Raw genomic sequence first — 13,695 nt, 5'->3', positions numbered from 1 at the left:
CAACTCTCGTGTAATGATACTGATGGATAACGGAGAGTACGAGTCCATGGATGAGGAAGAAGTGGGTGAACCCGACGAGGAGAACGAATACCCTGATAGCGGTGAACTCTTAGTTACGAGACGAGTTCTGAGCACCCTAGTTACTCCGGACGAGACTGCCCAACGAGAGACCATTATTTATACTCGTTGTACCATCCAAGGGAAAGTCTGCGGACTGATCATAGATAGCGGATCATGCACAAATGTCGCAAGTGCATATATGGTCAAGAAGCTCGGACTAGTTCCCGAGAAACATCCACACCCCTATAAACTTCAATGGTTAAACAACAGTGGGGAAATTAAGGTCACCGAGCGAGTCAAGGTACCATTTAGTATCGGAAGGTACCAAGACGAGGTCACATGCGATGTTTTCCCAATGCAGGCGGGACACATGCTACTCGGTAGACCATGGCAGTTCGATCGAGAGGTCAGCCATGATGGACGAGCGAATCAGTACTCTTTCGTTTATAACAAGAGGAAGATTTTACTCGCACCCTTTAGTCCATCTCAAGTGCATGAGATGCAACTAAAGCTAGCTAAGGACACCGAAGCGAAGAAGAAGAACTTCTACCTTAAAGCTAGTCAAGTCGATCGGGCTGTTCGTCAAGAACAATCGGTACTTCTCATGGTCGTCATGAACCTGAGGACGGAAGTACCTACCGATACCCCCGCCATAAGTCGACTACTTGAACGATTCCGAGATGTGTTTCCAGACGAGATTCCGGCAGGATTACCACCCATCCGAGGGATCGAGCACCAAATCAACCTAGTACCTGGTGCTCCTTTAGTTAATCGACCCGCCTACCGAATGAACCGAGAAGAGACCAAAGAACTCGAGAAGCAAGTTCAAGAGCTTATGAGTAAGGGTTATATTCGAGAGAGTCTTAGTCCATGTGCAGTTCCAGTGCTATTAGTACCCAAGAATGATGGAACTCGGCGCATGTGTGTGGATTGCCGAGCGATCAACAACATTACTGTTAAATACCGGCATCCCATCCCTAGACTCGATGACATGCTTGATGAGTTGAGCGGAGCCACGATCTTTTCAAAGATCGACCTTAAGAGTGGCTACCTCAAGTGAGAATGAAAGAAGGCGACGAGTGGAAAACCGCCTTCAAGACCAAACAGGGTCTTTACGAGTGGTTGGTCATGCCATTCGGGTTGACAAATGCTCCGAGTACATTCATGCACCTCATGAACCAGGTCTTGCGAACTTTCATAGGAAAGTTTGTCGTAGTTTACTTTGACGACATCCTCGTGTATAGTCGAACCACCGAGGACCATCATTCGCACCTAGAGCAAGTATTGACCACTTTGAGGAAGGAAAGCCTTTATGCGAACCTGAAGAAGTGTTCGTTTTGTACCGATGAGTTGGTATTTCTTGGCTTCGTAGTCAGCTCTAAAGGCTTGCGAGTTGACGAGGAAAAGTTTAAAGCCATTAAAGAATGGCCGACTCCTACAACAGTTGGACACGTGAGGAGTTTTCTCGGGTTAGCGAGCTTTTATCGCCGATTTGTTCGGGACTTCAGTAGTATAGCCGCTCCTCTTACCGCCATCACTAAGAAAGATGTGAACTTTGAGTGGGGAGAAAATCAAGTGAGCGCATTTAAGACACTTAAGGACAACCTCACCCGAGCACCCGTCTTAGTTCTTCCGAACTTCGACAAAACCTTCGAGATTGAGTGTGATGCCTCTGGGATTGGCATAGGAGCTGTCCTTATGCAAGAAAAGAGGCCCGTCGCTTAATTTAGCGAGAAACTTAGTGGGGTTGCTCTCAATTATCCGACATACGACAAGGAGCTATACGCGCTCGTGCGTGCATAAGAGACTCGGCAGCACTACTTGTTGGCCAAAGAGTTTGTCGTTCACTCGGATCACGAGACCCTTAAACACCTCAAGGGACAGACTTCACTCAAGCGGAGACATGCTAAATGGCTTGAATTCATCAAGACATTTCCCTATATCATTAAGTACAAGAAAGGGAAGGACAACGTCGTAGCCGACGCATTGTCTCGACGCTATGCGTTGATATCAGTCATGGAAGCCAGGATGCTTGGATTTGAACTCCTTAAGGAACAATACATGACTGATTCGGACTTTGAATCCATCATTAAGGAGTGTAGTCATGGTGCCTATGGCCCATTGTTTCTACAAGATGGGTACCTTTTTCGAGAAAAACGTCTTTGCATCCCCACAGGGGTCGAGGCGAGAAGCCATACTCCGCGAGGCTCATGGCGGCGCACTTGCTGGCCATTTCGGAGTAGATAAGACGTTGGCCATCGTACAAGAGCATTTCTATTGGCCACACCTCAGGAGGGACATTCAGAGGTTTTGTGCTAAGTGTATCGAGTGTCATAAGGCAAAGTCTCGAGTACAACCTCATGATCTTTACATGCCACTACCGATTGCCACCCAACCTTGGGTAGACATTTTGATGGACTTCGTGTTTGGAATGCTGAAAATACAACATAAGGATTCCATCTTTGTCATAGTGGACCGGTTCTCAAAGATGGCACATTTCATACCATGTGCTAAGACCGATGACGCTAAGCATATTGCGGATCTCTTCTTTCGGGAAGTTGTGCGTCTACATGGTCTCCCAAAGACGATCTTGTCGGATCGTGACTCGAAATTCCTGAGCCATTTTTGGCGGACCTTATAGAAACGAGTCGGCACTAAACTCGTCTTTTCGACCACTTGTCATCCTCAAACGGATGGACAAACCGAAGTAGTCAATCGGACATTATCCACACTTTTGAGAGCTACTATCGGAAAACATTTCGAAGGATGGGTTGAGTGTTTACCGCATATCGAGTTTGCGTACAATAGAGCGGTCCATTCGGCCACTAAGCACTCCCCATTTGAGATAGTCTACGGCTTCAATCCAATCACGCCGCTTGATCTCATACCTCTTCCGAATACGGAGTTTACGAACCTTGACGGCGAAAGAAAGCCGAATTCGTTAAGCAACTCCATAAAAAGGTTAGAGACAACATTGCGCACAAGACCGAGCAATACACTCGCCAGGCAAACAAGGGACGAAAAGATGTCCAATTCAAAGAAGGCGACTGGGTATGGCTCCACCTCTGACCCGAACGATTCCAAGAAAAGCGCAAGTCCAAGCGAAACCCCAGAGCTGACAGACCATTCCGCATACTAGAGAAGATCAATGACAATGCCTACCGCCTCGAGTTACCAAGTGAGTATACTGTGTCTAGTACTTTTAATGTTACTGATTTATCTTCTTTTGATGCAGGTCACGACATTTCGAGGGCGAAATCTTCTGAAGGGGGAGGGAATGATGAGGACATCAGAGCTAGCAGCTTGGACGAGGACGGGAACTTAACGGAAGGAGCTAGCTTGGACGAGGACGAGAGCTTAACGAAAGGAGCTCTAGAAGATGTTAAAGACTTGACTCATCAGGCGTCAAGACTCTTGCCGAATGATCATAACATCACAAGATCATTCAAAGCTGCGGGAACGGGATTTGACGTGCACAACACGAAGGCTCCCCGAGCAACCCATAGAGCCGAACCACCACTTACTCGTGCTAGAGATCGAGCGCTTCGTGACACTCAACAAGGCGGTCAATGACATTCTTAGCGGATCCCGGGAGTCCAAGGACGACACTTCACTTTTCGGACGCAATTCGACTTGGAACTTGCTTACACTCGAAGAAGACATCTCCTAGAGCCCAAGTGAAGCCCATGGGATTTAGTCCAGCAAAGATCTCGGACCACATGAAGCTCCAACAGCTATATTTTTGTTACTTGGTCCAAATTAAATCTATAGCTTGCATGTGAACTAGCATTTAATGCTTTGACTACTTAAAACTCTTTCCAAGTTGTAATCTTGAACACACTTGATCTTTTGCAATTGAATTTGTTTTGTGAGACTTCTCTCTCTCAAAGAACTTGGCTGGTTTCTCCGCCCTCCCCGTGTCCGCTGCCCGTGTCATCGTCCGGTGTGTCCGACGGTTCCCCGTCGAGCTCGGTTAGTCCGGCTCTTTCGCCTTGGTTTGTCCGAGGTTCTATCCATCATTCCATCTCCTCCATAATCTGATTCTAATCCAAATTCGAGAGCCACTTAGTGAGCCGGTGATTGGGTTAGAATTCCACTCGACTATCCATCGTTTCGTTCGTATTTGAACCGCAAATTCGAGCGCCACTTCATGAGCCTGTGATTGCGTGTTCAACATCATTTCTATCTATCTTTCGCTACCGTGCGTACATCAGATGGGTAGGATTAAACCTTGATAGTGAGATTAGAATTGGGAGAGTTAATCACTACCTTAGAGCTTGAATTCCCTAGATTGGATAGATAAACCACTAAGTTTACATCTTTTGAAAGATCCTTACATGTAAAGTATTCCCCAAGCCTGCAGTGTTTGTCATTGATTGTTTACAACCGTTTTCGTTATTTTCTTTGTTTATTACACTCCTATTATTTTCTTTGGATCTTGACTTGGATTTGGATTTGAATTCTTTGTCTACTTTTGTCCTTGTGTTCGACCCTAGCGACTACATACGATCCGTACACTTGCGGTATTTGTTGAGTCTAGGATATTATTACTTGATCGAAACTTATTCACCTAGATTTACGACATCAAGTTTTTGGCGCCGTTGCCGGGGACAATTTAGGCAATAAGATTAGATCCTATCTAGTCTGGATGTTTTTTTGTTTTTCTTTTTTTAAGTGATTTCTCACGTTTGCCCAGTACAACACGCCTAATGGTGTCGAGGACAGGAAGACAAATGGAGAACAACCGAGATCTTGCTTTACCTGATGGTGTCGAGGACAATGCTGACTGAACCTTTGCCCAGTACAACACGCCTAAGCACACTGAGATTTTGGCTGGTATTCGACTACCGACCATCGACATGTCTAGTTTCGAGCTGACCCGTCTACTATTCAGATGTTGGGCATAATGGTTTCTGGGGTAGGCCGAACGAAGACCCAAACGCACATAACAGGGTGACAGAGAATACACTCCGCTTGATTGCTTTCCCCTGGATTCTCTTGGATTGCTTTGGAATGGAGTTACGATCTGACACCTGATTCCATCCACACCTGGGAACAGCTGGAAGTGCAGTTTATGTAAAACATTTTCCTAGCTCACCGCACTCAAGCAGCTCTTTCTGGCATTCATTCATTCAAGCAAGACCATGGGGAAAACCTTTATAATGTTTGGAAGAGGTACAAAGGATATCAAAAGTCTTGCCCTCATCACGGGCTTGACAAGAACTACCTGATCAACACCTTCTTCCGAGGACTCAGAATAGATACCAAGACTTTGATCCGAGCTTCTTGTGGTGGGAGCATCCAGAACAAGTCATTCGCCGAGCTAGAAGAGCATATTGAGATGATGGCCCAAGAAGAAGACGCTCCGAGCGAGTACTCTAGAGATCAGTCAAGGGAATGCAATGATCAGACCATGCAGATGGTTCTTGAACAATTGGTTGTCCTCAATGCTAAGCTCGAAGATTCTAACCGACCCTCTAGGACCAAGCATTCGAAGCCAACACAAGAGGAGCTCGGTATGTACGCATTGGATGAGAGAGTCGAAGGTGTTAACTATGTGGTCAATAACCCCTACTCGAACACGTACAATCCGGGGAAGAAGAATCATCCCAATCTCTCCTACAAGTCAAACAATGTGGAGAATCCCGTGTCGGACAACTACAGAGCATCCAACAACTCGAACCATAGGATTCCTCCCAGATTTGCTTTTCAATCCAGGGGTCCTAATCAGACATCCAACTACAGAGCTCCGGAACAATCCTACAACAATGTTGCATCTCCAGTTAATCCCGAATCTAATCCTGATACGTACGGTCTCCTTATACAGTTTTTGTAGAGTCAAGAGAAGACGAATCAGGAATTTCGAGCTCAGTTCGCAAGCATCGAGGCTCACTTCAAGCTCATAGATAACCAAATTGCTCAGCTAGCATCATCCTCTCAAAGACCGTCTGGATCTCTACCAGGTAAATCTGAGACTAACCCTCGTGAACATGTAAATGCAATTACTTTGAGAAGTGGTAAGCAGGTAGATGCTGAAGACCGACCAATGGTTGAGCAAGGCAAAAGCTCAAAGACTGCAGCTGTAGACATCCCTGGTGATGAACCTGAACCGGCTTACGTGCCTCCTCCTCCTAGACCACCACCGGTACCATTTCCATCTCGCCTGAGGAAGCACAATGAAGACAGTCAATTCGCGAAGTTTGTTGAGATGCTGAAGAAACTCGAGGTAACCATGCCATTCACCGATGCTACTTTGCAGATTCCCTCGTATACGAAGTATCTGAAGGACATACTGACCAAGAAGAGGGCCGTTGAGAAAGAAACCGTTGCTCTTACTATCGAATGCAATGCTCTGATCCAACACAAGCTTCTACTTAAGCGGTCCGATCCAGGTAGCTTCTCAATCCCTTGTAAATTGGGTAATGTTTCCATCGATCGTGCACTTTGTGATTTAGGAGCCGGCGTCAATCTTCTTCCATTATCGATCTTCAAGAAGCTGAACGTGGGTGAGCTAAAACCCACTAGAATGCCTCTTCAACTTGCTGATCGTTCCGTTAAATACCATGCTGGGATACTTGAGGATGTGCCACTAAAAGTTGGAAACTTCTATATCCCGGTTGACTTCGTGGTTCTCGACATGGACGAAGACTCTAAGGTACCTATTATTCTTGGTCGTCCATTCCTTAACACTGTTGATGCTGTTATCCATGTTAGAGCAGGTAAGCTAACCATGAAAATCGGAGATGAGATGGTGGAATTCACCTTGGACAAAAACCTTAAACAACCGTCATCAACAAGACCTGCATGTTTCATCGACGTCCTAGGACCATTGGCAGAAAAGACTCTAGAGCACAGAAACAATTTTGTTGATCCATCAGACGCAGTTGACCCGATCGTGTTATCCCCACCACACGATCATGTCTCATCTACTACCCAAAACCAAAAGATACATGCAGTTGACCCGATTGTGTCATCCCCGCCACACGATCGTGTCCCATCCTTGATCCAGAAACGAAAGATACACCAAGTTCACCCGATCGTGTCTACTGCACAACACGATCATGTCCCAGCATTGATCCTGAGCTCAAAGTTACAGATGACTCACCCGATCGGGTCCCCCATTTCCACATGATCGTGTCACGACCATAATCAGCCACATGAATCGTTTATTGGTTGTAATGCTCTAGGATGTTCCGTGATATGACATTTTGGCATGTTTGTTATATTTCGGTATCCTTGAATCATTATCGAATGATTCTAAACACCCTGGTCAGTTATCATTGTGGGAACAATGATGAATTAAGACTAGCATGAGGTGTGATCGATGCATTGGATGCATATCACAATCATGGGTACTCGTTGTGAACGAGTGACTGGTTGACCCGCATGAGATTGTCACATGGACAGAGTCATGACTTGAATCTCATACAGCGGTTCGTTCTTGGATCCTCAGACCTGAGATGTCTAGAGTATCTGATATGAGGAGTGACGTGTCTTGACTGCGTCAAACGTCGTCTTTAACCGGATGATTATAACGGCGTTGATCAGATACGTTCACGAATCATATGGAGATAATAGACATGCAATATGGGACTTGTCACCTCCTTAATAGGAGAGATATCGCTGGGCCCTCTCGTGGAAATCGGACTATGAAAACGCGTGGCCACGCTATAGATGAAGTTCCATCTATTTTTTTAGTCGATTTGCCAAGACGAGAAAGCAGTTGAACTTGAAGGGTGGCTCAAACCATGCCCTTGTTCAACATATGATATCGTGAGACAAAGGATCAGAACTCGAGCTATTACTGCCTTGGTTAGATCACCTCTAACTCAATTCAACGTGGGTAGTCATGGCGTCTTGCTAGAGGCTAACCATGACTTGTAGATCGGGAATGGTTCTCGAGGCTGCTGCCACTGCGAATGGGCCTACAGGGTCACACACCATTAGGGATGGACTTATATGTGAAGTTTCGGAAAGGAAGACTTGGATTTGGCCGAAAAAATCGTTTTCGGATCAAATCAGAGTGTCAGGACGTTTTTCAGCCTTCTGACTCGGACCGAGTCAGTATTTGACTCGGACCGAGTCAGTTCCATGCGAGTCGAAGCCCAGAAAGTGTTTTGGGCTTGGCTGATGTTTTGACTTGAACCGAGTCAAAATTTTGACTCGGACATAGTCAATACTCAATGGGTATACTAAATGGGCCGAGTCAAGAGTTGACAATGGGTTTGGGTTGATTCGTTCTGGCTCGACCGAGTCAGAGTTCTGACTCGGACCGAGTCAATACTCGGAAAAAGTCTCTTTTCACAAGGATTAGGGTTTCTAACTTATAAGGAGGTGTTGGACGCCGTCCTAAGTAGAAGAAAGATTTACAGAACCCTAAGACAGATCTAGAACACAAGAAAATCGTTCCTTTTTGAGGTTCTAGTTCTAGGGATTCGATCCCAAGTCTTGAAAACCCTATTCACTTCACAGATCCTAGCAGATCAGTTCCAAAAGCGTTTGGAATCCTTCCCGTCGGTGTGGATACGTGTAGAGGAGCTGTACTTTCAGCTTTTGGTGATTAAAACAGGCCCTGGATCGATTGCTACTTTCAGATCTTCAGGAAAGAGGTAAGTATTCGATTCCTACGGTGATATACATGATTAAACGGGGTTTTACGGATGATTTTGGTTGCGTGTGACGTTTGACTAGGTTTAGATTATTCTTCCGCTGCATGAAACCTAGTAAACCAAACCCTAGATCGATATGATCGCATGCTAGGAATCCGTAGCGAAACCCAACATCGTTTTCACCTCACATGGGCATTCACGACCCCTCTCACTCAGTTAAACAGGTGACTACCCTATCAGACCATTATGCTCCTATACTTCATGATCCAGGTTGGCGAAAGATCGATAATCTTCGCCTCTTAGACCCGTATGGTAGTTGAAAAGGTTCGGTCAAGCTAACGACCTTAAACAATCGCTCTCTGGAGGCAACCCGAGTTTGTAGGTTAGTTTTTTTTTCTTTCTTTTTTCTTTTTGCATCGGATATTAGTTTGTATCTCTTATCACCAGATTGAGTTCTAATGAGGAGCTATTAAGGAGACAAGGAAGCTAGCTATACGGTAGACATAGGCAGAATTAAATGCGAGTAAACGAACATCGCGAGTTAAGTATTCTTTTCCCTTTTTGATTTGCTTCTCTTTTGATTCATGTTATTGGTTGCCTCTACTAGACGAGAATTGACACCAAGGACGGTGTCCATTTCAAGTGTGGGAGAGGATTCGTCTAACGCCAAACCATATCCATATAGAGTAGTGTTGCATGCATTTTTCCCTTTTATTTTCACTTTTTAGTTGCATGTGCATATAGGATGCATTATGATTATATAGTTTGTTGATTAGGATTGTGCATTCTCATATAGTGTTTAGGACATATAAGATCACGTGCATAAAACCGTTTTGAACATTGATATGATGATCTATGGCATGAGAGAGTAGAAACATCCTGAAAACATTGTGATCCGTTGACCGTGGTTAAATTTTGTTGAGTTGATTGTTTGACCTTTAGAATTGTCTAGAATGACTTGTGGGGTAGAAATCGTTGGTTGGAACCCATGGGACCGATGTTGTCTAGCCAAGTAGAAAAGTTTCTATAAGAATATTTCCCATGTTTGCTGAAATCGGTAAAGTCTGTTATCAAATGCATTCTTATTTCTTCATGTACAGAAAAAGATAATGAGCATCTCGACACTCCGCTGTCATTATCTCGTCAACGAAAATCGTCCGAGGACATGAGTGCATCGATTTGATGGTTCGAGTCTAAGTTGTGGGTCGGGTTATCCAATGAACAAAATCGAAAAAAAATTGATTAGGAACCCTTCAACTTCAACGTCCTAGGAACCCGAGATGCTAGAAAAAGAAAAAAAAAAAGACAAAGTCTAGTTAGATGAGAAAAAAAAAGAGAAAAAGATAAAAAGAATGAATGCCGAAAGCGTAGACTAGATACGATTAGGTAGAATGGTGTAATAGGTTCGAGAAACATGCTTGGTAGATGATTGAGGTTCTTGGATTGTTCTAAGTAGCGGTGTAGATCCCATGGCTAGGAAAGATTATCTTTTAGAGAGAGAGAGATCATACTAGACAGACTTGATCATTGTTCACTGGGATCTAGGTCGGATTGAGGTTTCGCTCTCGATTATCATTTTAAGTTATGTCATTGTCTCACCCTCATTTCAGACCAATTTTTCACAGAGTATTTGCTCGAGGACAAGAAAGGTTTAAGTCTGGGGGAGTTTGATAACATGTATTTCGGGTGATGTTTTGATATAGGATGCCTAGCGTATTTCACTCGGTTTTCCATATTTGTAGGCATTCTAGGACACATTTGGCTTCGATATTGCATGGTTGTGTTCTTTGGTGTTTAAACAGGTTTTCACGCATAAAAAGAGCAAAAGGAGTGGAAAACATGGGCTACAGAACATCACGGACGAAACGGGAACATTTGGAGTATCTTCAGAGAAAACGTGAAGCTCAGAAAACGTCAGATTTTGCAAGTCCAATAACTTTCACTCTACAAGTCCAAATCATGCATTCTCTACATCATTGGAAAGCTCTCTTCGATATCTACGCGTAGACACACCAAGACCACCTAAATCCGATGTCGGAATAGGAAGTTATGAGCAAATTCGTGAAACCCGTCAAAACTGCAATGTGACACGATCGTGTCACTTGTATAGACACGATCGGGTCACTTAAAATCCGGAAATTTTTCAAATTTTCCCAAAAGAAAGAGGAGTTAATTAGGGTTAGCCTCCAAGATCGAATTCATTCATACTTTTGAGAAAAAACACACCCTAGAGCACACAAAACGAGGGAGATTATCAAGAGGCAAGAGATCGGAGTAGAAGACGGAGATTTCGAAGCTGGAAAATCGACTAAGCATTCTTCCTTTCTTCTATTTTACGATGTTTTGTTGTATTGATATGAACCCCGACGTCTGGATGTTTAGCGTGTAGTTCCATAGCTGTGGGTTAGGGATTTGCTATGTAGGGATCTTTGGTTTTTAATTCCAGACTTTTTGGATTTGTCTATTCTATTCAGTTTATTGAATTGTTCTTAATGCGTTCAATCTTGTTAACCGCATGATTGAATGAACTTAGGGTTTTAATTCACATAGACAAATGAGATTATAACCTGGAAATAATTCAATAAATAGAACAGGTATCGCATCGGGAGATGGGTATTTGCCTAGGAATTATGATAGCGTTCGTTCATGCATCCAGAGTTTTAGACTATTGAATCCGGAGATTGGTACGATTAAACCTGGATAGTGAGATTAGAATTGGGAGAGTTAATCTCTACCTTAGAGCTAGAATTCCGTGGATTGGATAGATAAACCACTAAGTTTACATCTTTTGAAAGATCCTTACATGTAAAGCAATCCCGAAGCCTGCAATGTTTGTTTACTACACTCCTATTATTTTCTTTGGATCTTGACTTGGATTTGGATTTGAATTCTTTGTCTACTTTTGTCCCTGTGTTCGACCCTAGCGACTACATACGATCCGTACACTTGCGGTATTTGTTGAGTCTAGGATATTATTACTTGATCGAAACTTATTCACCTAGATTTATGACATCAGTTACTCCAGTTTCTTCCAAATACCTATCCATCCGAGTGACCAAGAGAAAACAACATTCACATGCCCTTACGCCACATTTGTATAGACGCATGCCATTTGGATTATGCAATGCACCCGCAACTTTTCAAAGATGCATGATGGCTATTTTCTCCGACGTCATTGAAGATATTATGGAGGTGTTCATGGTTGACTTCTCCGTCCATGGACCCTCCTTTGATGCGTGTTTAACCAATCTTCATCGAGTGTTAGATAGGTGTCTTAAGGCAAATTTAGTTTTGAATTGGGAGAAATCCCACTTCATGGTGCGAGAGGGCATTGTACTTGGTCATCGAATTTCGGACAAGGGGATAGAAGTGGATAGAGCGAAGGTGGATGTAATTGAGAAGCTACCGCCACCAACCAACGTTAAAGGGATCCGAAGTTTCTTAGGTCACGTCGGATTTTATAGGAGATTCATCAAAGACTTTTCGAAGATAGCGAGATGATACGTGTATACCGAGTCTAGAATTTATACCCGATTCACAACTCACCGCAAGGATACGGATCGTCGTAACACGGGGTCAAACGCAAGGACCAGTAGCTAAATCTAAATCCTAATCGAAACTAAATCGAAAGCAAGCAAGTGGAAGTAAGGTGATGGAAGTGTTATGGACTAAAAAAAAAGTAAAATAGCAAAGCAAATAAAACGTGTAACTAGCAAGCAACGATGACCGTGGATGTCGGGACCGTATTCGCGTGTATGGGTATATGGTAAGCATACGAAAATCACGATATTGAATTTGTATTCGGGAATCATCAAGCAACAAAGATAGAGAAATCATCTCCCGGCATATAACTCACTATCTAAAGTTCTCTAAATCCATATCCCTATGTGATTTATCAAACTAGATGCATGAAGAACGCTATCATCAACCCTAGATCGATCAAACCATATTCCTATGTGAATAATACAATCTATTATATCGATTTTCATCCGAAACTAAACTCATATTCTTATGTAGTTCAGAATCTAAAACAATTGATCAAGGGGTCAGCAAACACTAATTGACATGAAGCGCAAATCGATAAAACCGAAACAAATCCAAATCGCAACCAAGTTAGGGTTCAAACATACCCAAAACACAAACGAATCCCTAACCCACAGCCGTGGATCTACTCACGGTTCATGGAAAACCACAGAATAAAACCGGAAACAGAAACTAAAGAGGGAGAAGAAAGACTCATGTCAACAGCAATGTAATCTTCACGTTCCAACTCTCATTCTTCCCGAAATCCCGTAAACTCCTACTTCTCTCACCAAAGCTCTCCAAAGTCTGAATACTGCTCTTGGACGTCTGTAGACTTCTTAAATATACCCTCGACGGCGCTCCCGAAGTCCTATTCCCGTTCAAACTCTGAAAAATCGAATCTGGGGTTTTTCTGGGTTTTGACTCGACCGAGTCAAAATGGGCTTCATACAATTTCGGCCCAGCCCAGTCTTCTGATTCAACCCTTCTGACTCGGGCATGTTGACTCGGGCGTTTTGACTCGGGCGTTTTGACTCAGACATTTTGACTCGGTCTCTTCGTAACAGGCTTGAATTGGGCCATTTTCAGCATGTTGACTCGGCCCACTTTCCATGGTTGACTCTGGACGAGTCAAGACGGGGAGTTTTGATGCATTTCATCCTTTTAGCTGCATATTGCTCCCGTTTTGGTCCAAATATCATCCAAGACCTGCAATCCTATAAAAACACAACCAAACCGAGTTTCGTGGTCTAACACGCTTATAATGCCTACAAATATATGTGATCCTCGTATAAATCCTATAAAAACGTCCTGGAAATATATAGAGAAATAGGAGTTATCAAATCCCCCTAGACTTAAACCTTTGCTCGTCCTCGAGTAAAGAACGAAGGAATAAAATCTACAAAACGGGAAATGACGAACATCAAATGGCATCATCATGAAACTCAAAAGAGAAACCTCCATCCAATACTAGCTTCCCGTGAATCGTACCCAAACCGGTCTA

The 13,695-nt window shown here is 43.7% G+C and overlaps 1 protein-coding gene across 1 annotated transcript; it reads left to right on the top strand.

Annotated features, from left to right (window-relative positions):
• Positions 1-5,404: 5,404 nt before the first annotated feature.
• LOC104808007 lies at positions 5,405-6,788 on the top strand. The gene is made up of 3 exons (XM_010533485.1): positions 5,405-5,842; positions 5,897-6,715; positions 6,780-6,788. The coding sequence occupies exons 1-3, from the start codon at positions 5,405-5,407 to the stop codon at positions 6,786-6,788; spliced, it is 1,266 nt and encodes a 421-aa protein (XP_010531787.1).
• The last annotated feature ends 6,907 nt before the right edge of the window (positions 6,789-13,695 follow it).

Source organism: Tarenaya hassleriana, unplaced genomic scaffold (genome assembly GCF_000463585.1).
Source record: "Tarenaya hassleriana unplaced genomic scaffold, ASM46358v1 Cleome138, whole genome shotgun sequence".
NCBI classification, from domain to species: domain Eukaryota; kingdom Viridiplantae; phylum Streptophyta; class Magnoliopsida; order Brassicales; family Cleomaceae; genus Tarenaya; species Tarenaya hassleriana.
Note: the sequence above shows the minus strand (reverse complement) of the source record. Positions and strands in the feature narration are given on the sequence as shown.